Raw genomic sequence first — 26,616 nt, forward strand, 5'->3', positions numbered from 1 at the left:
TATATATTAATATTTCTCTTATATATGGATATCAATCTACATCTAAGAGAAATAACTAGTAGATAAAGTAGATATCAACAAAAAGAAATTTGGCCACAATAATGACTGTTCATATTTTGTATGAAATCATTCAACAGGTATGTACACTTTACACAAAATACTTTCATCATAATCACTCATAAATATGTTTTACATAAAATAAATAACCATATAGCTAACGTTTGAACACACTCTACAAATCACAATATAACGGGAGAAGGTGAATGTCAGGAAACACGTCAAGAACACATTCATCCCAAAATAACAGAAAAATAGAAGTCATTTTATTTGCACTTAAAAGCTTATTTTTTTAGGACTATTGTGTTTTATTATTATTATTGTGATGCTTTTTGCACAAAAAAATGGTTTCTTATCGTTTTTTTTTTAACATTTGAGGCACATGTTCTTGACAGGTTTTGTGAGACTCTCAGTCAGTTTAGTTTATAGAGGAGTAGATGCTTGTGTGTGTGTGTGTGTGTGTGTTTGTCCTTCTGTTGATTTTGGTATCCAGATTCCCAGTTTTCGTTTGTGAAGTTGTTAAAGAAGAAGTGCTTCATTATGATGGGCTGAAGCGAGAGACTGAGTGTTCATCGTCGTCATCAAGAGAGGAGGTTATGGTTTAATCACACACACACACACACACACACCTTCAGATTCTGCAGCCCAGTTGATCGTCTGTCTGCTTTAATAGTACATCTTTAAAAATTACTGAAGCCCATTTACACCACATAAGAAAACAATTGTGCTCTGGTAAATCATAATTCTCAGAAAATAAGTCATTTTTCTCAGAATTATGAAACTTTTTAAGTCAGAATTTCGATTTAGTATGCCATAATTATCAGTTAGTTGATTTACCAATGTTTTTATATATTTTTATGTGGTGTAAAAAGGCTTTCATATGAAACATCATCTACGCTCATTTGTCCTCTTTCATTATTGACACGTATATAATTAATAAATTACTGTTCCTGAATTATCTTGCGTTTTTCAACGAATCGGTTGAGTCAGTGATTCAATGACTCGTTCATAAAGAATGTTCCCGACTGAATCAGTTGAGTGAATGAATCAATGACTCACTGATTAAGAAACCTACAACCGAACCTACCTTCATATTTAAAGTATAATTTAATTTTCCCCAATATTTCAGTATCCATGAATCTACATATGGATGCGTCCCCTTACATTTACCAAGTTTAGAAAAGCTGCCTTTATAAAGGTCAAAACGCAAATATCGCCTCTTAATGGAGAAAAGCACACGCTAACTGATCACAAACGTCCTCCAATGCATTGCGCACACGTCACGAGGCTCTCTGATTGGCCGTCCGCGTGTCAGGTGCCGTCACTGAGCATGCCCAGGAGTGTGTCGGGCTCCATGCCCTGCTGATGTGCCATGCGCGTCACGTCGAAGCCCAGGTGTGTGAGGAACTGGACGACGCTCATCTCCTGCCCCGTCGCGTGCTCTCGGACCCGGGGACACGAGGGGTTACAGTGGGGCCACGGACAGCTGTCGATCAAGTGCGCGGGACAGCCCCTGGGCGGAGCCTGCGTGATGCTCCCGTTGCCGTGGTTACGGAGGCTGCGGTCCCAGCACTGAAGCGCTCGGGGAAGCGAGGTACCTTTCACATGGACGTCCATCCAGTCACTGAAGCGACACACAGTGCAGGCAGCAATATGGTGAGTCACGCCTGGGTCGTTATGATGATGATGATTGGATTAATAAATGCTGTAGTATTGTTCATTACTGTAGAGTGTTCCCTTATGATCTGCATAATTACTCACTTTCTGGTGATGATCTCATGAGACAAACAGGCGGGAGCAAACAGAGCCCTGTCAATCAAACAATCACGAGCCAATCAGAGATCAGTGTGACCGGTTCAAACAGGAAGTGACACTTCACAATAACACTCAGTGAACAGCTGGATGATTATTAACTAACATTAACACAGATTAATAAATACTGTGACAGGTTTTGCTCATGTGAGTTAACACAGTAATGATCCTTATTGGAAAGTGTGAGAATCCTTACGGGACGTTTTTGAGTGTGTTCCTGAGTTCGCTGCCCAGGCTCTGGATGTACCGCCACTGGTTCTCCTGGACCGGCCGACCCGTCAGATGGACATCATCCACCATCAGCTGAGCCTCATCGAACAGCCACTGGACCACAAACACCGGGCCTGAGAGAGAGCGGGCGAGAGACATAGACACAGACAGAGAGAGTGGGCAAGAGACACAGACACACAGAGAGAGAGAGAGCGGGTGAGAGACACAGAAAGAGAGAGAGAAAGCAGGGTGAGAGACAGACACACAAAGAGAGAGAGTGGGCAAGAGACTCAGAGAGAGAGAGCGGGGCGAGACAGACAGAGAGAGAGAGTGGGCGAGAGACAGACACACACAGAGAGAGAGCGGGTGAGAGACAAGGACACAGACAGAGAGAGAGAGAAGTGTATGTAAATTAGAGCATGTTTAATTTGATGATGCCTCATTTGCATATTTAAAGACAGCACTTGTTCAGCACTGCTGTGTGTTTGTTCAGGGCACTAGAGGGCGGTGTGGGCTCACGTACTCTTCAGTGTCGGATGAACCTTATAGCCGAAGAAGCAGTTCCAGTCCTGCCCGTGATGTGCTCGACTGCAGAGCTCGGGAACCACACTGTGCCAGAACCTACACACATAATTATAACACTATTACTAATAATGAGATTTAAAAAAAATATGAAATTATGACATTACTAAATTGTCTTAATTAAAACATACTAAACGATATGAGACTTTCAAAATTATGAGAGCCAAATTTATGATAAGGTAAATATAACATTCTAAGTAATAATTATGACATAAAAAGTTAAAATCATGAGTCTTTGTCTGTTTAAAAACTTGAAATTATAAGTCGTACTATGAGTCAATTTAAAGATGAGTGTATCATCATTTTAACTTTTTATGTCAATTACGACTAAGTGATGATTACAAATATTTTCAAAATCCAGTCTAAAGTAACAATGTAAATTATGACAAAACGTAATTATAACAGTATGTCATCTTTAACTTTTTATGTCAATGACGACTTTCTCAATTTTGACAAAGTCATAAACAATGGAAATTAGGACAGTCGACTGACATAAAAATGTGAAAAGGATGACAGTCATTAGTCAATGACAGACTAAAAAGTAAATTATGACAAATCATTAACAGTTATGACATAACAAGTAAAAAATAAGAGATACATTTGCAATTGAAATACAGTCAATTGTGAGATTAAAAATTGTAAGATCATAACTGATATAAAAAGTCAACATTACAACAAACTAAATCATAATTATAACATGCTAAATCATTATTATGTATCATAAATTGTAATTATGAGATAATGAATCCGGCTGATGGGTTGTGTGTGTGTGTGTGTGTGTTTGTAGCGTCCGCTCACCGCACTCCTCTCCGGATGGCTTGTGTCGGTGCGCAGCTCATGCTGTCGCTGCAGTCGCTGTCCCGGGCCGGGCTGTGGTCCAGGAACCAGCCGGAGTCCACCAGTCCGCGGACCCGCACCGCCCCGAGACCCAGTCCCTCCAGCAGCTCCGCCACGCGGTCCACGTTCAGCAGCACACCCGTCCCGCCGGCACTGGCACACAGTATAGAGAACCACAGGACACACTCATGCTGCAGTTATGGTAAAGGGACAGTGCACACAAACATCAACACTTATGATGGACAGATGCACTTTTATGATGGACAGATGGACTTTTATGACGGACAGATGCACTTTTATGATGGACGGATGGACTTTTATGATGGACAGATGCACTTTTATGATGAACAGATGGACTTTTATGACGGACAGATGCACTTTTATGATGGACAGATGCACTTTTATGATGGACAGATGCACTTTTATGACGGACAGATGCACTTTTATGATGGACAGATGAACTTTTATGATGGACAGATGCACTTTTATGATGGACAGATGAACTTTTATGATGGACAGATGCACTTTTATGATGGACAGATGCACTTTTATGACGGACAGATGCACTTTTATGACGGACAGATGCACTTTTATGATGGACGGATGGACTTTTATGATGGACAGATGCACTTTTATGATGGACAGATGCACTTTTATGACGGACAGATGCACTTTTATGATGGACAGATGAACTTTTATGATGGACAGATGCACTTTTATGATGGACAGATGCACTTTTATGATGGACAGATGCACTTTTATGATGGACAGATGGACTTTTATGATGGACAGATGCACTTTTATGATGGACAGATGCACTTTTATGATGGACAGATGCACTTTTATGATGGACAGATGCACTTTTATGATGGATAGATGCACTTTTATGATGGACAGATGCACTTTTATGATGAACAGATGGACTTTTATGATGGATGGATGAACTTTTATGATGGATAGATGCACTTTTATGATGGACAGATGCACTTTTATGATGGACAGATGAACTTTTATGATGGACAGATGCACTTTTATGATGGACAGATGCACTTTTATGATGAACAGATGGACTTTTATGATGGATGGATGAACTTTTATGATGGATAGATGTACTTTTATGATGGACAGATGCACTTTTATGATGAACAGATGGACTTTTATGATGGATGGATGAACTTTTATGATGGATAGATGTACTTTTATGATGGACAGATGGACTTTTATGATGGACAGATGCGCTTTTATGATGGACAGATGAACTTTTATGATGGATAGATGCACTTTTATGATGGACAGATGAACTTTTATGATGGATGGATGCACTTTTATGATGGACAGATGCACTTTTATGATGGACAGATGCACTTTTATGAGTGAGTGTGTGTGTGTAGTCCCTCACCTGCTCCCGGCCAGTAGCAGGACTTTAGCGCGGTCCAGTCCTTCAGACACAAGATCCTTTATGACCTCCTGAATGATCTGAGAACCCATGAACACGTAATCACCTGAATACAGACAGGCACAGCATGTTATTCTCTCTCTCACACACGCACATACATACACACACACACACACACACACGGATGAATGTAAATGATGCAGACGTGTTTGTGTATTTTACTCTGGTCTGTCTTTGGTGATGATCCACTCCACACGTCACTAGAGCAGTACGGCACAAACCTGCAGACACACACACTTATTACTCTGATTATCTCTGTGTGTGTGTGTGTGTGTGTGTGTGAGAGAGAGAGAGTATTGCCCTCACAATTAAATAAAATCTGACTTCTCCTACATTACAAAAAAGTAAACGTACAAAAATCTAAAAATGCTACGTCAGTTTAGGAGATAGAGTACATTATTATCTCCGTATGAAGGCTGTAATCTTACACTCTGTTTGCGTTCCACCAGTGTGGATTTTCCTCCGGCTGAGGAGACAGAATCCCTGTTCCTGAAACACACACACACACACACACACAAGAGAGGTGAGAGGACAGAGGTTAGGTTCAGAGGTCAGGTTGAGAGGACAGAGGTAAGTTTGATAGGTCAGATGTCAGGTTGAGAGGTGATAGGTCAGAGGTCAGGTTGAGAGGACAGAGGTTAATTTGATAGGTCAGAGGTCAGGTTGAGAGGTCATTTTGTTAGGTCAGAGGTCAGGTGAGAGGACAGAAGTCATTTTGAGATGTCAGAGGTCAAGTTAAGAGGTCAGGTGGGCGTGACTAACCTGTCCTGGTTGAAGGCCATTTGCTGGAGCTCATGAATCGCCTCATGTTCTCGTATCTGCTGTCACAGGTCTGTTTGCTGAAGCAGTACCATCCACCTGAACAACACAAACACTGTTACAGAACATACACACACACACACACACACACACATGAACGAATTCACTCACCCTCCAGGAACATCAGCCATCTCCTGCTGCCTCGGGACTCCTTTATGTAGTAACTGAATCATAGAATGACAAACAAGCTCATGTGAGATGAATGTGCTGCTGCTGTGTTTGATCAGATTATTTAACCGCAAGTATATCGCCTTCCAAAAGAAAGAAGCGATTCTGAAACGAGTCTTCAGTAATTCCAGTCTCACTTGAACAACAACATAACAAATTCGCATCTAGATTGGGCCACCTGACCAATCAGAGCAGAGCAGTGCTCAGAGAGGCGGGGTTTAGAGAGACGAATCCTTTATCAAATCGTTTCAGACTCTGTTAAAAAAGAGCTGATGTGTTTCTTATGAGAAAATTAAAGTGTTTTTGACCTTCGATGCATTTGAACCGGTTGTAGGAGACGACAAAACTACATTAGAAGCCTTTAAATTAGCATAACTGGGGCATTTTAAGCAGACAATGTAAAGCAACTGATAAACACAAGTAGATTTGAAAAGTCATGGTAAGATTCTTTTATATATAAAACTTATATTGATTTTTAAGAATTTAAAAAGTTTTTCCGCCCAAATAAATGTTCATATAGAAGTTATGGTTTAGCGACGCCTGCGCGTGATGTCACTCTTCTCACCTGCGGCGCGTGCGCGAGAACAATGGACGTGCGCGCGCGACACACACACACCGTTATTCGCTTATTTTACGCAAACCTCCCCGAAGATTCCCAGACGAACCGAACCGCAACGATTATCCCCGGATCTTCCTCTCTTCTGTCTGGGGATGTCATGTGAGGCATTAATATCTCACCCTAATTATCCGAGATACACACACACACATACAGTCAAACCAACATTTATTCAGACACCTTCAATATTTCTCACATTATCACAGTGTATTCACTATAGTTTAGAGAAAATATGACGAATATCAGAAAACACACTTCCACAGAACATGATCAGCTCAAAGTGGAGAAATCATTTTTGCTCCCATATTTTAATAAATATCACTGATAGTCGCTGTATGAAGAATATTTAGGTATAATATGTCAGTTTTCTTTATTTTGCTCTCCTCACATAAATTAACTATTGTGTCCTACAGACACTAGTGAAATAAAATAGCAAAATTGTCTGAATTAATTTGGTTTGACAGTGTGTGTATATATATATATATATATATATATTAATCACATTCAGATCATCTTCTGCATTGATCTGAGAGTGTGTGTGAAGAACAGTATTGGGTAAGTTACTCTAAAAAAGTAATTACTAGTTACTAATTACCTCTTCAACAGTGTAATTAGATTACTGTACTAATTACTCTCCTTAAAAAGTTTTTAATTACTAATTACTTTCAAAATCCCATATCAATCTCAACCAGCTGAATAATACAAGGATAGACATGATGAATCTGTTTTAATTCTTTCAAATAAATACTATAAAATTGCATGAATTATCCTTAAACTGACCAAGGTGGAGAAGGTTACATTATAAAAACATACTTTAACATCAGACAATACATTTTGATGTTAAACCCACTATTGTTTTATGTCTGATCTCACACATTTCACACTTTTTTCATACATATTTTACAATAATTCATACGAATTTGTACGAGTGCGGTCGTACAATTTAGACACCTCATGAAATGCATACGAATCGCTGATCCATACACAGTATTTACCTCAATTACATCAGAAGTAACTGTAATTAAATTACAGATAAATTAAGAATAATCCCTTACTTTACATTTTCAAGGGAAAAGTAATTAAATTACAGTAACTAATTACTTAGTAATTAGTTAAGAACACGTCAGTGATGGACAGTGAGGTTTGAACCTGCAACCCTTCAGTGCCACACACACACAGATGAGAAGAAGCCGTCACTCACCCCGCAGGTGAGCCGTCGTTACAGGAGACCGAAGCGTTCCTCAGGAAGTGAAGCTTCATCTCGGGGTCCAGGCTCGGGGTCGAGCAGGGGTACAGGGACTGAGCCAAGCTCTTCACCTGACTCATCAAACTCTCCATGTTTCCCTGCACAGCCGTGAAGTCCAGAGGGAAGCTCTCCGGTGTGTGTGTGCGCTGGCCCCGGGCCCTCCTGCCCTCCACGGGCCCCAGCAGAACCAGCACAACCAGCACAGCTCGGATCATCTCCATGCAGATCCACTGGGAGTCATGAACACTCACGGGATCCTCCGCTCCTAAAGAACAGCCGTCTCCTGTTCACATCACCGAGTGTCTGCGGGCCGTCATGAGGGGGTTTTATAGCCGAAGTGCCAGCCAATCAGGAGGGAGGGCTGGTCAAAGGGGGCGTGGCCCAGTGACATGCATGTCCTTTTGATCTCCAGTGTGTGAAGACTTTATATTGCTCTTATTTGATTTTATATTTCGCAGTATTATGTTTATCTTTTGTATACTAACTTTGACATAAACTAAGACATATCAGCTAAGTAAAGTAAGACACACAATAAGAAAATTTGTTTTGCATTAAAGAGGTCAGACACACACACTAACACACGCTCGGAGAGGTCAGAGGTCAGACAAACTTCAAAGAGAGGAGAGAGTTTGAGGTTTATTTCCTTGGCTGATGGTCTGGATGGATAAGATGGAGCTGTTTGTTCAGAGGAGAACCTCACTGACACACACACACACACACACACGGGAGGAATTCATTCCCGGCGCTTCAAAGGGATGCCAGGCACTCAGAGCTCCGGCTCGGACCCGTCACTGATGACACTCTCTAACACACTCCTCCTGTGCATTACTTTACTAGTTACTTCAGTTGAAAAAGTAATAATAATAATAATTCATTACATTTATATAGCGCTTTTCTGGACACTCAAAGCGCTTCACATAGAAGGGGGGGGATCTCCTCAGCCACCACCAATGTGCAGCATCCACCTGGATGATGCGACGGCAGCCATATTGCGCCAGAACGCTCACCACACACCAGCTTACTGGTGGAGAGGAGACAGTGATGAAGCCAATTGGTGTATATGGGGATGATTAGGAGGCCATGATGGACAGAGGCTACTGGGCAAATTTGGCCAGGATGCCGGGGTTACACCCCTACTCTTACGAAAGACATCCTGGGATTTTTTATGACCACAGAGAGTCAAGACCTCGGTTTAACGTCTCATCCGAAGGACGGATGAGTAATCTGTAATCTGATTACTGATACACACGACACTGCTGGAAAGATCCAAACGAACTTCAGAGGTTCAGGTTCTGTCTTCAGTTCAGAGATGTGTGTGTTCATGCAGTCACACTCCACACACTTCACACTGTCTGTCTGTTGATGTCTGTGTAGCTGTTCATGGAAAACACAGGAAGATTTCACTGGATCTTCTTGTTTGTCCACTGGGATTCGACGGCCAGAAGAACCCATCCCTCTGCTCAGAGTTTGATTAGACTGGTTTCCACTTCACTTATCTGGATCCTTTTGAACTTCTCACATCAAAGAGATCCAGGGATAGATCCCGATCATCAAAGCAACAGGGTCATCAGAGAGAGAGAGAGAGAGAGACACTTCGAGGAAAGAGGGATAAAAGCTAAGAGTTTTGGCATTTAGTTTAAAACACTGTCTGTCTCTTTCTATCTATTATTTCTTTTTTATAATCTATCTATCTATCTATCTATCTATCTATCTATCTATCTATCTATCTATCTATCTATCTATCTATCTATCCTAATTTCTCTTATTTTTCAGACTTTCACTGCAACGATTTAGCACATTTTAAATGTTTAGTTTAAAACACTGTCTGTCTCTTTCTATCTATTATTTCTTTTTATAATCCATCCATCTATCCATCCATCCATCCATCCATCCTAATTTCTCTTATTTTTCAGACTTTCACTACAACGATTTAGCACATTTTAAATGTTTAGTTTAAAAACACTGTCTGTCTCTATGCATCTATTATTTCTTTTTTATAATCTATCTATCTATCTATCTATCTATCTATCTATCTATCTATCTATCTATCTATCTATCTATCCATCCATCCTAATTTCTCTTATTAAAACACTGTCTGTCTCTTTCTATCTATTATTTCTTTTTTATAATCAATCTATCCATCCATCCATACATCCAACCAAATTTCTCTTATTTTTCAGACTTTCACTACAACGATTTAGCAGTTCAAAACAACACATGTAGGAACTTCTACATTTTTGTGGCTCATCAAGAAAACACTTTGTGAATCCAGTGGTTTTCAGCCTCGTCCCGCAGATTCCTGAGAGATGGACAGTGCAGATGTTTGGAAAGGCTTTGAGGGTATTTGGGGTCAGTAATGATGAGGTGAACACGAACAGTCCATCAAACTGCAGTTTAACACAAAACTGCGGCTTAAATATCAACATTAGAGTGCAAATGACAGACAGTCATCACGGTGGAACATGAACAGACAAATGACGCATGTTAACAGTGAGAAACGCATAAAGTTTTGTCAAACAAACATCGTGACGTCACAGAGTGTCATGGCGGCGAGCGTTTCAGCTGTGTCAGTTTTAACTCCGAATGGAAGAAGACAAACTGTCAAAGTGTCTCCAAACACACCTTTATTACAGGTACGGACTCACTTACATACTCGCGAATCTGATCCTGAAGACTGTGTGTGTGTTTATACTGGCTAGACCCCTATTGAGATGCTTGCGTTTTGAGTCAGCTGCCTACCTAGTGACAGGACAGCAGTTTCGGCCAACAAAGATGCAGTGAGCTGCTATCTAGTGTACACTTTGGGGACCATAAGTCACGGTTTTAGCCATCATTAGCGCATTCCGGACTAGTGAGCTGCCTATCTAGTGCCCTAAACAGCCTTTGTTTTGGGGCTTAATGTTGATGTTGAGCTGAGCTAGTAGCTCAACCTAATATATTAGTCAACAACAAAACGTCAGTGATGATAAACGCGTACTTGCCTAATTTTAGTTGAACACTTTAATATGAATATTAAATAATGAATTCAATGTTCACAGATAAATTAATATTAAAATGTTTATTTCTGCAGGTTCTTGAGGATGTGTGTAAGAAGCACGGCTTTAATCCAGATGATCATGGACTCAAGTGAGTTTAACCTGTATGTGTGTGTGTGTGTGTGTGTGTGTGTGTGACGGCTCACTGTCTCTCTTCATCTGCAGGTTTCAGAGGAATGTTCTAGATCTGACTCTGCAGTGGAGGTTTGCTGGTCTGCCGAACAATGCCAAGCTGGAGGTGGTGGTGTGTGTACGGCAGCCGGCAGGAGCCGAGAGCGCGGTATGTGTGATCTGTGTGTGTGTGACCTGGGTGTGTATGTGCAGCCGGCGTGTGTGTGTGTGACCTGTGTTTTATTATTTTATTTTATTATAATAAATTACACAACACATCACATGTCACGAGACGACACAACTTTTTTATTTTACAATGATTTTATGTAAGGCTAAATACTTATAGCTATTAATATTAAATCAGTGAACTGAATACAATTAGTTAAACAAATCAAATAAAAGTGTTGCAGATTGAGCCTAAATGAATCGGTCCCTCAGAGTTTGTTTGGAATGAATTTGTAGTTTTATATTTTTGCTAGAACAAACATCTGTGGTGTATAAATGACCTATTTTTCCATTGCAGTTTTGATATAGTTTATAAAAGCCTCCTGGGAACGCACTTCGTTTCCACTCTCCGCTGTAATTAGGCCTGTCGATTATACGTCTGCACGTTCATGCCGTGTTTGTCAGTAAACATCCGTGCAACGCTCAGGAAAAATGAGTTTAGCTGGATTGAACATCCTCACTTATAACATATCAGAAAAATAAGCATGAATCATTCATTCGTATTGTTTACAGTGAGTGTAAATGCATCAACACACACGTGTCCTTCTTCCTGTCAGGCTGGGATTGTGCGAGGAGCTCGTTAGGTTATGACATCATCACACACACACACACACACTTATGAAACACATGTTTGGCACACGAGCACAGATCGCATCTGCTGGTTTTATGGGAATGTGTTTATAGTGCCGAATGTTTGAGCGTTTGGATGAAAGGCAAAATGAACATCACACTCTCGTTTGATTGAAAGATGATTAATGAGCGGGTCGGTCGTAAAGCATGATGGGTAATGGGTCTTCCCGCCAGCGTTTGACGGCCGTTCTGCCTCACGCTTCAGGCATGTGGAGGGAGGGGAAATGCTCGGCGTGTCCAAGTGTGTTTGTGGTTCAGATCGCACACACACACGCACGCACGCTTTACAGGGTTTATCTATCACTGGAGGCTTTCTTGAAATGATTCTGGCTCTAAAGGAGATTTCAGGGTTATTATTTTCCACACTTTCTTTGAAATGCGTTCAAGAGTTTAAGCCCGTTTGGATCAGCTCGATGAGGTTTCAGTGGTAAATGCTCCATTATTTGCTGTAATGATTTTCTGTGCTGAAGATTTATTATTGTGGTTTCGTTGACTTCTGATTACCATAAATGTGCAAAAAGTTTTACACAATTTGCGGTATAACTTCCAAAAGCCAAACATTGGTTTTGATAGAATTCAGATCATTCAGCTTTGATTGAAAATACAAAAACTAACAATCAGAAATATAGATTTTTTTTAGTTAAATGAGACTTTTAATCATCAAGGACTAATTAAATTGATCTTTTATAACAATTAATGTTATAAAAGATTCTATTTTAAATAAACTACGTTCTTTTGAACTTTCTATTTATCAGAGAATCCTGAAAAATAAGATGCATATTCCACAAAATAACTGTAACGTCGCCACAAAAATATGAATCTGTTTTCAACACTGATAATAATATTCCAGAAATCTGTTTTTAGTCTACGTTGTACTTCTGCAGAAGTCTTATTCAAGTAAAGGGCCATTTATTTTCTTTGTTTTGTGTGTGTATGGTGATGCTGAAACCACATAGAAATGTTAAATGCAATGCTGAAATATATATATTTTTTTTTTCTCTCTCTTTCCAAGATTGTACATTAGCAACATGATAATTGTTATTGATACATGTAACTGCTCTGTTAAGAATTAATAAAAAAATGTAAGTTAAAAAACAAACAAACACTGATAATAATCATAAATGATCATCAGATCCTCATATTCGAGTGATTTGTGGAGGATCATGTGACACTGAAGACTGGAGTAATGATGATAATCACAGGAATAAATGACACTTTACTGGATATTCACACAGAGAACAGATGATTTACACTGGAGGAATATTACGCTGTTTTACAGTATTTATGATGAAATAAAATCAGCTTTGGTGAGCAGAAGCGACCTTTCAAATAACTGAATTATTCCAAACTTAAGACCTGTATTGTATTCATTCGTAGTCTAACTGGTCAGTAATGCTGATAAATCGATATATTTTTCTAACACATGTTCCACCAGGTCTGATGTTGTGTGTGTTGTGTGGTTCAGGTGCGGATCGCACTGCAGATGCCGGACGGCTCTCGTCTTCAGGGCTCTTTCTCCAGTGGACAGACGTTATGGGATCTACTGACCCACTTTCCTCAAACCAGGTGTGTGTCTCGCTCAACCACTGAGATTCCACTTGAACTGCATGGAAAGTGAATATGGGTCAGTTGTTAAAACTGTAAACTGGAGTCTCATGTATATCCAGTAAATGCTCACATGTCGTGTCTCAGATCAGAGTCCAGCGTGTGTTTTTGTTTGTTCTCCTCCTGACAGATGTTTTGATCTGTTTCCTTCTCGCAGGACGTCTGATCTGGAGCCGTCCGGACACACACCAGTGTGTGTTTACATGAGAGACGAGGTGAGACCGACCGCTTGATCTCTGCGCTTCGGTACCAAACATCAAAATCACTTCATTTAAGGCCGATAACTATAATGATAACGAAATTCTAACTTATTTACAATTTTGTTGTTTTTTTAACATTATCTTTATTAGGCACAAAAATGTTATGCATGTACTTCAATCTAACAGAAATAATGGTTCAGTAATTGCTGATTTCTTAAAACTAGTGCAAAATGCCCGTGCTAAATAATTGCGCATGACACATAACGTTTATACATGCTAACGTCAGTGCCTTCTTTTAGCGGTATATTTAGCGATATCTTTTGCGTTTCTAATCCAAACAACGTCAAACTCGGCACTGCACTTACTCGTGCCCGTAGCAAGACACTTGTCAAGTTTGAGATCCATCGGACTAACGGTTCGAGAGATATGCGATTAACAGACACGCGTTCCTGTAATTTATAGATAGATAATTAATAAAAGTTCTCAATACTATGTAAAAAGTATCATATTTTTGATGATTCTGTAATCTTTTTCTCTGAAGATTTTTACTTCTGGGAATATATAATATTTTTAGGATTCTTAAATATTAGGATTCTTAAATTATTGCGTTCAGTATCATGGCCAAATTGTATAAATGTATTTTTGTAACAAATGATTATTTCATATCTAAGAAGTAACTAGGTTTTGTGTATATGGGTGTATGTTGGATTTGGATGTAGGTATGTATGAGTAGGGGTGTTGTGTTTTTAATCTTTATTTCTATTTGTGTTTAGTTTTGGAAAATGTAATGCACTGAATATTGGTGTAAAAGTTTTGTAAGCGGCATGTTGGTTTAAATCGACTCCAGGAAGAGTAGCGGCTCGTGTGCAGCTAATGGAGATCGAAATAATTAATAATAAAGGATGATTTCTTTTTGTGGATGATTAAAACACACCAGAATATTCAATTAGTGTAATTAAACAGAAAGAAGTGCACACGGTTTCATGTCTCTCTGTCCTTGTTTAGGTCAGCGGTGAGGAAGCACTGAAGACGACGACTCTGAAGTCTCTGGGCCTCACGGGAGGAAGTGCCATCATACGGTGAGCTCTCGGTGCTGATGTCACATCCCTCTCTGATTTCGTTTCATTTATTTATTTATTTATTATCATAGCAAACAGATTTTTTTTGGTGAGCTCATCCACAATTATATGATATATGAGGATATTGAAGATGTTTCTGTCTGTTAGATATGTGCTGAAAGGCTCTAGCTCCTCATGTCCTGGTGCGACAATGGATACGGTCGCCATGCCAACGGATGCTGTCGCCACGCCGATAGATGCTGATGCTACGCCAACGGACGCTGTTGCCAAGATGACCGTATCACAGCCGCCGCCTCCTCCAGAACCATCAGCCTCTGTTCCCGTGGAAACCCCACCTCCGCCCACTCAGGCTGCCGCCCCATTGAACCATCACCCTGTCCAACAGGAAGAGGAGGAGCCAAACAAGAGCCGAGAGCGAACAGTGCGGCCTAAAACTAGTGAGCATCAGGAGTCGAAGATAACGAGGGACGACGAGAGACCAGGGACGTCCCAGCAGTGCCGTGACTCCGCCCCCTCGACCACGCCCCCTCAGTCCCATAGCTCCACCTCCTCGGTCACGCCCACTGACTTCGTGCCATTTTCGGGAAGCGGACAGCGTCTGGGAGGACCTGCGGGACTGAAGAGCTCGACCTCGTGGTCCCCATGTGTGTCCGGCAGCCCTCCCAAAGCCAAAAAACCCAAAGCCAGCCACGAAATCAAGGTGTTTCTCCAAATCAGAAATGTTTTGAGTGATTTCTGTAGGGTCATGTGACACTGAAGACTGGAGGAATGATGCTGAAAATTCAGCTTTGATCTCAGGAATAAATTACATTCTAAAATGTATTACAATAGAAAACGGTCATTTGAAATTCTAATAATATTTCACAATTTTTACTGTAGTTTTGATCTGATAAATGCAGCCTTGAGCAGAAGAGACTGTTTTAGTGACATTAGAAACATCATAATTATTCCAATCTTTTGAATGGCTTTTTCATTAAAACACACACAGATCTCTCTCTCAAGCTGAAGAGTTTTTGAATGTGTTTCTCGTGTCTTTTAGAGATCGGTCAGCGCCAAACAAGCCACGAGGGATGAAGAGGAACCAGACGAATATCTGGAGGTAAAAACACACATGTCGGTCTATTTAACAGTAGCGTTCAATGGGAGGCATTTTCAGCCCTATTTAAATTCATTAAATTACACAAATAAATATGAAAACCAGATTAAATTATGCAAAATAGGTGCCAAAATTCAAAATTATATTTTATTTCATAATTTCTAATTAATGCATCATCTCCGTCAGATTGCAAAACTAAGAATACTAAAATAAAATGCAAATGTGAAAAAGAAATTGCAAATACGTTTTTGTGCAAAGCTTTTTATCAATGCACACGCAATAACAGTGACAATATTTAGTATATATTAATATATTTTTAAACACGCATTATTATATTTTCCTTATTTTCTTTTCTCTTTTATTACACTTTTTTTTTAAGTCAACTTGTATGCAAATTCTATGTAAATCAGTAGGCGGGGCTGTTTTCGCTGCTTATTGCATGTTTGTCATTAATAGATAATTCTTTATCGCAGTAACGTGTCAATAACCGTGAGTGTGTGTTGAGTTAGTTGGCACATGTTAGCGTGCTCATTGATTGTGTCTGCGTCCAGCCGATCGACAGGCAGCCGCTGGTCTTCCATCTGGACTCAGGAGCCCGTCACCATGACGACAGAGAACTGCCCGACGAGTTTTTTGAGGTCACCGTGGACGACATTCGGAAGAGATTCGCCCAGCTGAAGAGCGAGAGGTGCGAACGACACAAGTTAGACACGAAGAGGCTGTGTGTTTGACGTGTAGTGACCAAACACAACTCCTTTGTAGCAGAGTTGCTGTTGTAGATTAGTTGTTATAGAGTAGAATAGATGAGTTTTAAAGTAGTTGAAGAGTTGTTATAGGCTTGTTGTTGAGTAGAAAATAGTTGTAGAGTAGAGTTGCCATAGGGTTATTGTAGAGTAGTTGTATCTAGTAGAGTTGTCATAGGATTGTTGTAGAGTTGCCATAGAGTTGTAGAGTAGAATAGAGTTGTAGAGTTGCCATAGGGTAGTTGTAGAGTAGAGTTGCCATAGAGTTGTAGAGTAGAATAGTGTTGTAGAGTTGCTATAGGGTAGTTGTAGAGTAGAGTTGCCATAGAGTTGTAGAGTAGAATAGTGTTGTAGAGTTGCCATAGGGTAGTTGTAGAGTTGTTGTATCTAGTAGAGTTGTCATAGGATTGTTGTAGAGTAGAATAGAGTTGTAGAGTAGAATAGGGTAGTTGTAGAGTAGAGTTGCCATAGAGTTGTAGAGTAGAATAGTGTTGTAGAGTTGCTATAGGGTAGTTGTAGAGTAGAGTTGCCATAGAGTTGTAGAGTAGAATAGAGTTGTAGAGTTGCCATAGGGTAGTTGTAGAGTAGAGTTGCCATAGAGTTGTAGAGTAGAATAGTGTTGTAGAGTTGCTATAGGGTAGTTGTAGAGAAGAGTTGCCATAGAGTTGTAGAGTAGAATAGTGATGTAGAGTTGCCATAGGGTAGTTGTAGAGTAGAGTTGCCATAGAGTTGTAGAGTAGAGTTGCCATAGAGTTGTAGAGTAGAATAGTGTTGTAGAGTTGCCATAGGGTAGTTGTAGAGTAGAATAGTGTTGTAGAGTTGCCATAGGGTAGTTGTAGAGTAGAATAGTGTTGTAGAGTTGCCATAGGGTAGTTGTAGAGTAGAATAGTGTTGTAGAGTTGCCATAGGGTAGTTGTAGAGTAGAGTTGCCATAGAGTTGTAGAGTAGAGTTGCCATAGAGTTGTAGAGTAGAATAGTGTTGTAGAGTTGCCATAGGGTAGTTGTAGAGTAGAATAGTGTTGTAGAGTTGCCATAGGGTAGTTGTAGAGTAGAATAGAGTTGTAGAGTTGCCATAGAGTTGTAGAGTAGAATAGTGTTGTAGAGTTGCCATAGGGTAGTTGTAGAGTAGAATAGTGTTGTAGAGTTGCCATGGGGTAGTTGTAGAGTAGAGTTGCCATAGAGTTGTAGAGTAGAATAGTGTTGTAGAGTTGCCATAGGGTAGTTGTAGAGTAGAATAGTGTTGTAGAGTTGCCATAGGGTAGTTGTAGAGTAGAATAGAGTTGTAGAGTTGCCATAGAGTTGTAGAGTAGAATAGTGTTGTAGAGTTGCCATAGGGTAGTTGTAGAGTAGAATAGTGTAGTAGAGTTGCCATAGGGTAGTTGTAGAGTAGAGTTGCCATAGAGTTGTAGAGTAGAATAGTGTTGTAGAGTTACCATAGGGTAGTTGTAGAGTAGAATAGAGTTGTAGAGTTGCCATAGAGTTGTAGAGTAGAATAGTGTTGTAGAGTTACCATAGGGTAGTTGTAGAGTAGAATAGAGTTGTAGAGTTGCCATAGAGTTGTAGAGTAGAATAGTGTTGTAGAGTTGCCATAGGGTAGTTGTAGAGTAGAGTTGCCATAGAGTTGTAGAGTAGAGTTGCCATAGAGTTGTAGAGTAGAATAGTGTTGTAGAGTTGCCATAGGGTAGTTGTAGAGTAGAATAGAGTTGTAGAGTTGCCATTGAGTTGTAGAGTAGAATAGTGTTGTAGAGTTGCCATAGGGTAGTTGTAGAGTAGAATAGAGTTGTAGAGTTGCCATTGAGTTGTAGAGTAGAATAGTGTTGTAGAGTTGCCATAGGGTAGTTGTAGAGTAGTTGTAGCATGGGCATAGATTACGGGGATGTGCCCCCCCCCCCACTTTTAATTCAAGATAAATTCGTCCCCGCACTTTTTCACAGGGCAAGCGGAGGTTTTGGATTGTATTATGAATATTGTATATTGTCTTGTGTTTCTGGATGGATCTTCTGTGTGTTTCAGGAGGGCGTTTGAAGAAGCTCCACTCATGACGAAATCTCTCCGAGAGTCTCAGATGAAGGAGAAGTTGGACCGGTACCCGAAGGTGTGTGTGTGTGTGTGTGTGTGTGTGTGTGCGTGCATGTGTGCGTGTGCTTGCTCTGCCCAGTGCTGATCATGTGATCCGTCATGTGACTGGATTGCTACGGTTGCTCGTTCTCAGGTGGCGCTGAGGGTCCAGTTCCCGGACCGCCAGGTTCTGCAGGGCTTCTTCAGGCCTCTAGAAACAGGTCAGGTGACTCAGATCCCACTTTGGGTTTGTTTGCTTTTTAATTTTATGTTTTATATTTTAGATAATTTATATTTTATATATGTTCTGTTTTGTTAGGTTGTGTAGAATATGTTTTTTTTATTGTTTTGTATTTATAATGTTTGTATATATTTTATTCTATTAGTATTCATTCTTTATGTTGTGTTTTGTTTATTTGTATAACATATTTTAAAAAAAAATTATTGTTGTGATTTTCCTTTTTTTATGTTGCGTTGTATAAATATTTGTATTATATAATTTTATTTCTTTTCTTGATGTTGTGTGTTCACAGCAGATGTTTGTGTGTTTTCCAGTCGCTGCTCTGAGAAGTTTCATCAGATCTCTCCTGCAGGACCAACAGCTGCAGTTCTACCTGTGTGAGTTTAACACACACACACACACACACACACACACACACACACACACACACACACACACACACAGACAGTTTCATCAGATCTCTCCTGCAGGTGCACACCACTGTTGTCCTACACGATGCATGATGTGTGTTTTATCTGTGTATTTTTTGTTTTCTAGTTGTTGCTCCACCCAAAACCATCCTTGACGACCCGAATGTCACTTTATTCGAGGTGAGACTCACTGTGTCCATCAGCCTCATTCTGAACTACAGTGAGAGTGAGTGAGTGAGTCAGTGAGTGAGTGAGCGAGTCAGTGAGTGAGTGAGTCAGTGAGTGAGTGAGTGAGTCAGTCAGTGAGTGAGTGAGTGAGTGAGTGAGTCAGTCAGTGAGTGAGTGAGTGAGTGAGTGAGCGAGTCAGTGAGTGAGTGAGTGAGTCAGTCAGTGAGTGAGTGAGTGAGTGAGTCAGTCAGTGAGTGAGTGAGTGAGTCAGTCAGTGAGTCAGTGAGTGAGTGAGTGAGTCAGTCAGTGAGTGAGTGAGTGAGTGAGTGAGTGAGTGAGTGAGTGAGTGAGTGAGCGAGTCAGTGAGTGAGTGAGTCAGTCAGTGAGTGAGTGAGTGAGTGAGTCAGTCAGTGAGTGAGTGAGTGAGTCAGTCAGTGAGTGAGTGAGTGAGTGAGCGAGTCAGTCAGTGAGTGAGTGAGTGAGTGAGTCAGTCAGTGAGTGAGTGAGTGAGTGAGTGAGCGAGTCAGTGAGTGAGTGAGTGAGTCAGTCAGTGAGTGAGTGAGTGAGTGAGTCAGTCAGTGAGTGAGTGAGTGAGTGAGTCAGTCAGTGAGTGAGTGAGTGAGTCAGTCAGTGAGTGAGTGAGTGAGTGAGTGAGCGAGTCAGTGAGTGAGTGAGTGAGTCAGTCAGTGAGTGAGTGAGTGAGTGAGTGAGTCAGTCAGTGAGTGAGTGAGTGAGTGAGTCAGTCAGTAAGTGAGTGAGTGAGTGAGTGAGTGAGTCAGTCAGTGAGTCAGTGAGTGAGTGAGCGAGTCAGTGAGTCAGTGAGTGAGTGAGTGAGTGAGTGAGTCAGTCAGTGAGTGAGTGAGTGAGTGAGTGAGCGAGTCAGTGAGTGAGTGAGTGAGTCAGTCAGTGAGTGAGTGAGTGAGTGAGTCAGTCAGTGAGTGAGTGAGTGAGTGAGTCAGTCAGTAAGTGAGTGAGTGAGTGAGTGAGTGAGTCAGTCAGTGAGTCAGTGAGTGAGTGAGCGAGTCAGTGAGTCAGTGAGTGAGTGAGTGAGTGAGTGAGTGAGTCAGTCAGTGAGTGAGTGAGTGAGTCAGTGAGCGAGTCAGTGAGTGAGTCAGTCAGTCAGTGAGTGATTGAGTGAGTCAGTGAGTGAGTGAGTGAGTGAGCGAGTCAGTGAGTGAGTGAGTCAGTGAGCGAGTCAGTGAGTGAGTGAGTCAGTGAGCGAGTCAGTGAGTGAGTGATTCAGTGAGTGAGTGAGTGAGTCAGTGAGTGAATCAGTCAGTGAGTGAGTCAGTGAGTGATTCAGTGAGTCAGTGAGTGAGTGAGTGAGTCAGTGAGCGAGTCAGTGAGTGAGTGAGAGTTTGTGTGTGTGTTGCTGCCAGGTTGATGTCAGGTTGATACAGTGATGATTCCCTTCAGAGGTCAGAGGTCACAGGTGGTGTTGTGTGTAACATCTATCTCATGATCTTAAGAAGCACAAACAGGATGTTCTCGCTCACTTTCCATCATGTAATGGAAGGAATGCCCCCCCCACACACACACACATGCGTGAGCGAGCGTCTCTCGAATCGGGGTCTCTGAGGACAGACGCCCCTCGGCCCGTTCAAACACATTGTTTCCTCTTCAAAGAGTTCTAAGAATAGAAATCGGCACAGAGACGCCCATTATAGAGGCAGAGACACTCAACTGACCTGTGTGTGTGTGTGTGTGTGTGTGTGAGTATACACTACCAGTCAAAAGTTTTGGATCGGTAAGATTTTTATTGTTTTTTTTTTTTTTAAAAGCCTCTTCATCTCATCAAGGTGACATTTAATTATTGAATCAAAAACACAAAAAAATACAGTAAAACAGTGTAATATTCCTCCAGTGTAAATCATCTGTTCTCTGTGTGAATATACAGTAAAGTGTCATTTATTCCTGAATTTATCATCATTACTCAGAGTCACATTATCCTTCACAAATCACTCTAATATGAAGATCTGATGATCAACACACATTTATGATTATTATCAGTGTTTTTGGATCATTTTTACCCATCTTTGTCTCAATATGAATGTAGTAAAACAGAGAGAGACGACAGTCATTAACCTCTCTCTCTCTCTCTCTCTCTCTCAGGCGAACCTCTTCCCCGCTGCGCTCGTGTACTTTGGCTCAGACGTGACGACAGGTTTGTTAACATCTCTTTCATCAGCTGTCCAAACCAATGACATCAATTTAATCTGCCTTACTGGAAGCTCACAGTGCATTCTGGGTAACGGGGAGCCCTGTGGGTTCCAGTCACACACACACACACACACACACACACACACTGTCCAGTCAATCTATTCTGGTGTCTGAAGTTTGGTTCCAGTGTAGTTTGATGTTCTGCCGTCTGCAACTAGTGATGGGAGAAACGAAGCTTTTCGAAACTTGGAATCAATTTGAATCAAATGCTTCGCAAAATGATTCACTGTATAAATGTCCCATGCTGGCGACCCCTGCTGGCTCAAACTGTGTAACTGCAGCGAAACATTATATATTTTGGACAGAAAGTGAGCAGTAATCATGGTGTGTGTGCGTGTGTGTGTGTGTGTGTCCACAGATTGTTACCTACGCTCTGATCTTCTGGACGCCAGTGTCTCCGCCCTACAGGCTGATGAACTCATTGCAGGGTAATTATTTTACTATATTTCTGTTATTAAACTGATTTAACATTTTCCAACGAGCCATTTCAGGACAAACATCTGCAATTATAATAACAATAGGTAAAAAATAGAAGATGTGTGTGTGTATCTACAGGCAAAAGTTTGTTTATTTCAGTAATTCAACTTAAAAGCTGAAACTAATATATTATATAGACTCATTACATGCAAAGTGAGATATTTCAAGCCTTTATTTGTTATAATTGTGATGATTATGGATTACAGCTTATGAAATGGCAGATTATGGTTTTCATAAGCTGTAATCCATAATCATCACAATTATAACAAATAAAGGCTTGAGATATCTCACTGTGCATGTAATGAGTATATATAATATATTAGTTTCAGCTTTTAAGTTGAATTATTGAAATAAATTAAATAAGTGTGTGTATCAGCAGCTCGTCCAATCAGAGTTCAGAGCTGAAAACATCAGTTTCGCTATGGTTACGTTAACCTGAGCTCCAGTATGAGCCAGTGAAGCTTTAACTGGTAAATACCTATGATGTGAAACACACACACCCTCTGGGAATTCCTCTGGAATTCCTTTGAGGTTTGGTCTCGATGTGAGATTCCAGCGGCTGTTTCCACTCACATCCGCTCTAAAGATAGTGGCTGCTTTCCTAGAAACCCCTCCAGCGCACACACACACACACACACACACCTGTCTCCCGCTCTCCATCATCAACACACACACATACACACACATACACACACATCAAAGCAGACGCTGTGTCCTGCAGCTCATAGTGATGTCTTTATATAGGATACACTATCACACACACACTCACTCTCTCTCTCACACATATGCACTCACACACTCTTACACACACACACACACACTCACTCTCTCACACATACTCACTTTCAAAGCATCTTTTTCTAAGTTTGAAGAGTCGTCCAGTTATGGTGCGTACTCCTCTCACACATTAAATTGATGTGATGCTCTAATAACTCCCGAGGTCATGACCTCTGACCTCAGTCAGTCACATGAAAGGGGTCAGAACGCTTCTCTCGATCATCACACGTGTCCTTTCTGTGACCTTCAGATGCATCCCTCGCTCTTCTCCTCCACTCCCCTCCTCCGCCCCTGGCTCATGTGACTCCGCCCCCGGGTCATGTGACTCCGCCCCCGGGTCATGTGACTCCTCTGAGGCCGGCTGTGAGTCTCAGGCGCCTGCGAACAGACCCGTGAGGAACGACCCCGGGAAACTGCCAAAGTGGCTCAAGCTGTCAGGTGAGTTTGTTGCGTTTTTATTTATTCCAAAATTTTTAAAGTAAAATTTTTAGCAATCTCTTTTTTAATTTAATATTTTATTTGAGTTTTAGTGTTTAGTAGGGATGCACGATATATCGGCCACCATATCGGTATCGGACGATATTATTAATGTAGTTGTTATCGGCCTGATATAAGAGCGGCTTTTAACGGTGAGACTTTATTTAAAATAAAAATAAGACATTTTTTTATAAATTTGGATTTAGTTTTATCGGCCAATATGTCGGTTATCGATATATATAAAGAATTTTATTATTATTATTTCATATTAATTTTAGTAATTTCTTTGTAATATTATTATTATTTTAAGTTTTAGTATTTAGTAGGGATGCACGATATATGTTCAATTTTAAAATGATCGTTATCGGACTGATATAAGAATGGTTTTAACGGTGAGACTTTTATTTTTGTAATCAGTCTCTCAAAAATTGTATAAAAATTGGATTTAGATTTATGGGATACATCGGTTATCAGCTTTCAAATATAAAGAATTATCGGTATTGGAAAAACGATCTTCATATCTGTGCGTCCTTAGTGTTTAGTATTTCCAGTTAATAATTTTAATGCTTCAACATCTACTTCTTTTAGCTTTAATTAAATAAACAGAAACGTTTTTAGTAAACGGTAAACGGCAAGTGTACATAAACTCAATTGATTTTTACACAGTTTAAGGCATATTTCGCAACATTTGCTTTATTTCAGACAAACAGCATTTATTTCAGCATTTTTCTTAAACAAGACATTTATGCTTGCCAAAGCTGCATTAATTTTATTATAAATACAGTGTAATATTCCTCCAGTGTAAATCATCTGTTCTCTGTGTGAATATCCAGTAAAGTGTCATTTATTCCTGTGATTATCATCATTACTCCAGTCTTCAGTGTCACATGATCCTTCACAAATCACTCGAATATGAGGATCTGATGATCATTTATGATTATTATCAGTGTTGGAAACTGTTTATGATTCTTCAGGCTTATTTGATGAATAGAGAGTTAATCTATACTTGACTAAGTGTTTACTGAGGATGTAGATAATATTCTTTATATTAAATGTTTGTTTTTTTTAGATTTATAAAACTGTTGTTAATATTGGAAATATATATTAATCTATATATTGTATGTTTTCAGGGAAGAAGTGACATTTCAGCGCAGGAGGACGACAGTGTTTGGATTCTCCGGCTTCAATAGTTTAATAGTTCAACAATACTTCATGCGAAACTTCATCAATTAAACGTGTTAATTGCCAATGGAGTTTTTCTCTTTTTTCTGGCATCAACTGTTTCTGAGTAGTCCATGACTGCGTCTCAAATTGAATAATTTTATTGTAATGCTGTCACACTCTGTTATTTTGGTATTATTTATATACTATAGTATTTATTAAATTAGCTTTCCTTTTTATATTTTCAGTTTTCTTTTTCACGCGCATTTTAGTAATTTTGAGTGCTTTTAAGTTTTTAATATATATATATATATATATGTATATGTATATGTATATTTTTTTGTCATTTTAATAGCCTACTTAAACTTATTTATCTTTTGCAATTTCTAATTAATTTATCTTTTGCAAAATTTGTCATTTTCAACCCATGAAAATGACTAAAAGCGTTGTATTCTGCTGTCAGGCCAGTAGATGGCGATGTTCTTGTAAAGAAACACGCAACTATAGACTTAACACGTAACATGCGTGCGCACAACGTCACCGTATTCACAAAAACATTTTTGTTGTTTTCACAGACATGATAGCAGTATCGTTTTTGAAAAACTTCCACTTTGGGTTCGTTTACATGACGTACCTAAAACGGAAATGTTTTTCCTTTGTGTTTTTCACGTATAAACATTATCAAAATGATCCCGTTCACGTTGATCCACGAAAACGACTAAAGGCGTTGTATTCTGCAGTCAGGCCAGTAGATGGCGATGTTCTTTGTAAAGAAACACCTTATAGACTGAACGAATAATGCGCGTGACGTCGTGTTCATAAATTCGTTTTATGAAGTCGATAACGGTATCGTTTTCAAAAACTTGTGTAAATGAACGGCCGAAACGCATTAAAAGGTTTTCTGTTTCTAGTTGAAAACTGTGTTGAGTAAACAGCCTTTAGTTCTCAAACGAAGATTTGAGGCATTTTGCGAAGCTGGTAATGTGTAAGCGATGCTTTGATGTAAACGCTGCCCGTCTGGAGGAACTTCAAAGTGTCCGGAGGCTCTGGCACTCGTCATCGCTCCACTAGCCCCGCGCGGCCCCGTCGACTCGGCTAATGAGCTCCAGCTGCGGCGGCTCTTTGATGAAGGACCTGCTGAGGGCTAGCGGAGCCGCGCAGGTGAACTAATGCTCGCGTGAACACAGTTTAACCCGCCCAACACTGCCTTGTTCTCTTTCATCACGTTCAAAGGTAAAAGTGATCTGATGACTTCAAAAACTCCCCCTTGTGGTGAAAATCCAGCATTTAATGTTGTTTATTTGTGTGTGTGGTGTTTTTAATACGCGATGCTCCTAAATAATCATTTATCGCTCCTAAAAATAATATAAATTATTATTATCAAAGTATTATATAAAAAATAATAAAAGGCTTTGGGGGCCGGTATCTCGGGCCCCTGGGGGGCTGGGGGTGGTCTCTTTCGAAAGGTCTCGGTCCATTCTCCAATCAATAAAATTTTTCCGTCTAAATGTTGATTTTTCCACGAGATATTTGTGATTTTCTCCCGAGCTTGTGGCGCCATTTCAGAGCGTGGCCGACGGTTTTCGGCTAATATCTCCGCGAATACTCCACCAAAAATGACGAAACGCATTTGGTTTTGTTCAGTTCGGCGAGACGGTTCGAAGGAGCCCGGTGTCCGACGGAGACGTTGAGTTTTCGCAGAGATATTTGCGTTTTTCGCTTCCGGATGGGCTTTGGGGGCCTGTATCTCGGAACCCTGGGGGCCCACGAGGCTGGGGGTGGTCTCTTTCGAAAGGTCTCGACTCGAATTTTTAAATTGGGTTAGATTGAAAACCTTAAATAAAATATTTTGTTTATCTGCTGCTATATATATATATATATATATATATATGAAGAGTTCAGATGCAAAAGCCTCTAAATGCCATTTGAAATTTTCTTCTTTAATGATGATTTTTATCAAACTTGTATATTTAAGTTCAGTAATTTCACTTCAATAACAATTAATATGTAATTATCATAGCCATTTAAGTGAAATCACTGAACTTAAATATACAAGCTTGATAAAAATCATCATTAAAGAAGAAAATTTCAAATGGCATT

At 40.2% G+C, this 26,616-nt stretch overlaps 2 protein-coding genes across 4 annotated transcripts; one reads left to right on the forward strand and one right to left on the reverse strand.

Annotated features, from left to right (window-relative positions):
* On the reverse strand, positions 1 to 8,089 carry notum1b (notum, palmitoleoyl-protein carboxylesterase b). The gene is made up of 11 exons (XM_039673582.2): positions 7,759 to 8,089; positions 5,885 to 5,937; positions 5,717 to 5,812; positions 5,383 to 5,443; positions 5,117 to 5,175; positions 4,898 to 5,000; positions 3,460 to 3,651; positions 2,603 to 2,700; positions 2,066 to 2,213; positions 1,819 to 1,866; positions 1 to 1,681 (listed from the first exon to the last, which is right to left on the reverse strand). The coding sequence occupies exons 1-11, from the start codon at positions 8,022 to 8,024 to the stop codon at positions 1,369 to 1,371; spliced, it is 1,437 nt and encodes a 478-aa protein (XP_039529516.2). The 5' UTR covers positions 8,025 to 8,089; the 3' UTR covers positions 1 to 1,368.
* Positions 8,090 to 10,277: 2,188 nt separating this feature from the next.
* Positions 10,278 to 24,604, forward strand: aspscr1 (ASPSCR1 tether for SLC2A4, UBX domain containing). Of its 3 annotated transcripts, none has more exons than XM_089124892.1 (17): positions 10,279 to 10,436; positions 10,874 to 10,929; positions 11,004 to 11,118; positions 13,270 to 13,370; positions 13,540 to 13,624; positions 14,615 to 14,688; positions 14,836 to 15,388; positions 15,728 to 15,787; positions 16,336 to 16,472; positions 18,541 to 18,622; positions 18,740 to 18,806; positions 19,141 to 19,203; positions 19,364 to 19,416; positions 21,517 to 21,568; positions 21,983 to 22,052; positions 23,129 to 23,316; positions 24,486 to 24,604. In XM_089124892.1, exons 1-17 carry the CDS (start codon positions 10,347 to 10,349, stop codon positions 24,494 to 24,496), a joined length of 1,857 nt encoding a protein of 618 aa, XP_088981018.1. In that variant the 5' UTR covers positions 10,279 to 10,346; the 3' UTR covers positions 24,497 to 24,604. The 3 variants fall into 3 exon arrangements, 2 of the variants coding, with proteins under 2 accessions (XP_088981018.1, XP_039529515.2); XM_039673581.2 differs by having other exon boundaries at positions 13,567 to 13,624; XR_016148392.1 differs by lacking the exons at positions 23,129 to 23,316; positions 24,486 to 24,604 and having other exon boundaries at positions 10,278 to 10,436; positions 19,122 to 19,203.
* Positions 24,605 to 26,616: the final 2,012 nt, after the last annotated feature.

This window comes from Pimephales promelas, chromosome 21, assembly GCF_988280905.1.
Source record: "Pimephales promelas chromosome 21, fPimPro1.hap1.1, whole genome shotgun sequence".
NCBI lineage: Eukaryota > Metazoa > Chordata > Actinopteri > Cypriniformes > Leuciscidae > Pimephales > Pimephales promelas.

Coding starts and splice junctions, on each gene's coding strand:
- aspscr1 (XM_089124892.1), top strand. CDS start 10,347: ATGGCGGCGAGCGTTTCAGCTGTGTCAGTTTTAACTCCGAATGGAAGA. Junction 19,204..19,363: donor ACAGCTGCAGTTCTACCTGT/GTGAGTTTAACA, acceptor TTTGTTTTCTAG/TTGTTGCTCCACCCAAAACC. Junction 19,417..21,516: donor CGAATGTCACTTTATTCGAG/GTGAGACTCACT, acceptor TCTCTCTCTCAG/GCGAACCTCTTCCCCGCTGC.
- notum1b (XM_039673582.2), bottom strand. CDS start 8,024: ATGGAGATGATCCGAGCTGTGCTGGTTGTGCTGGTTCTGCTGGGGCCC. Junction 5,176..5,382: donor TGGTGGAACGCAAACAGAGT/GTAAGATTACAG, acceptor GTGTGTCTGCAG/GTTTGTGCCGTACTGCTCTA. Junction 3,652..4,897: donor CTGCTACTGGCCGGGAGCAG/GTGAGGGACTAC, acceptor ACTGTGTGCCAG/TGCCGGCGGGACGGGTGTGC.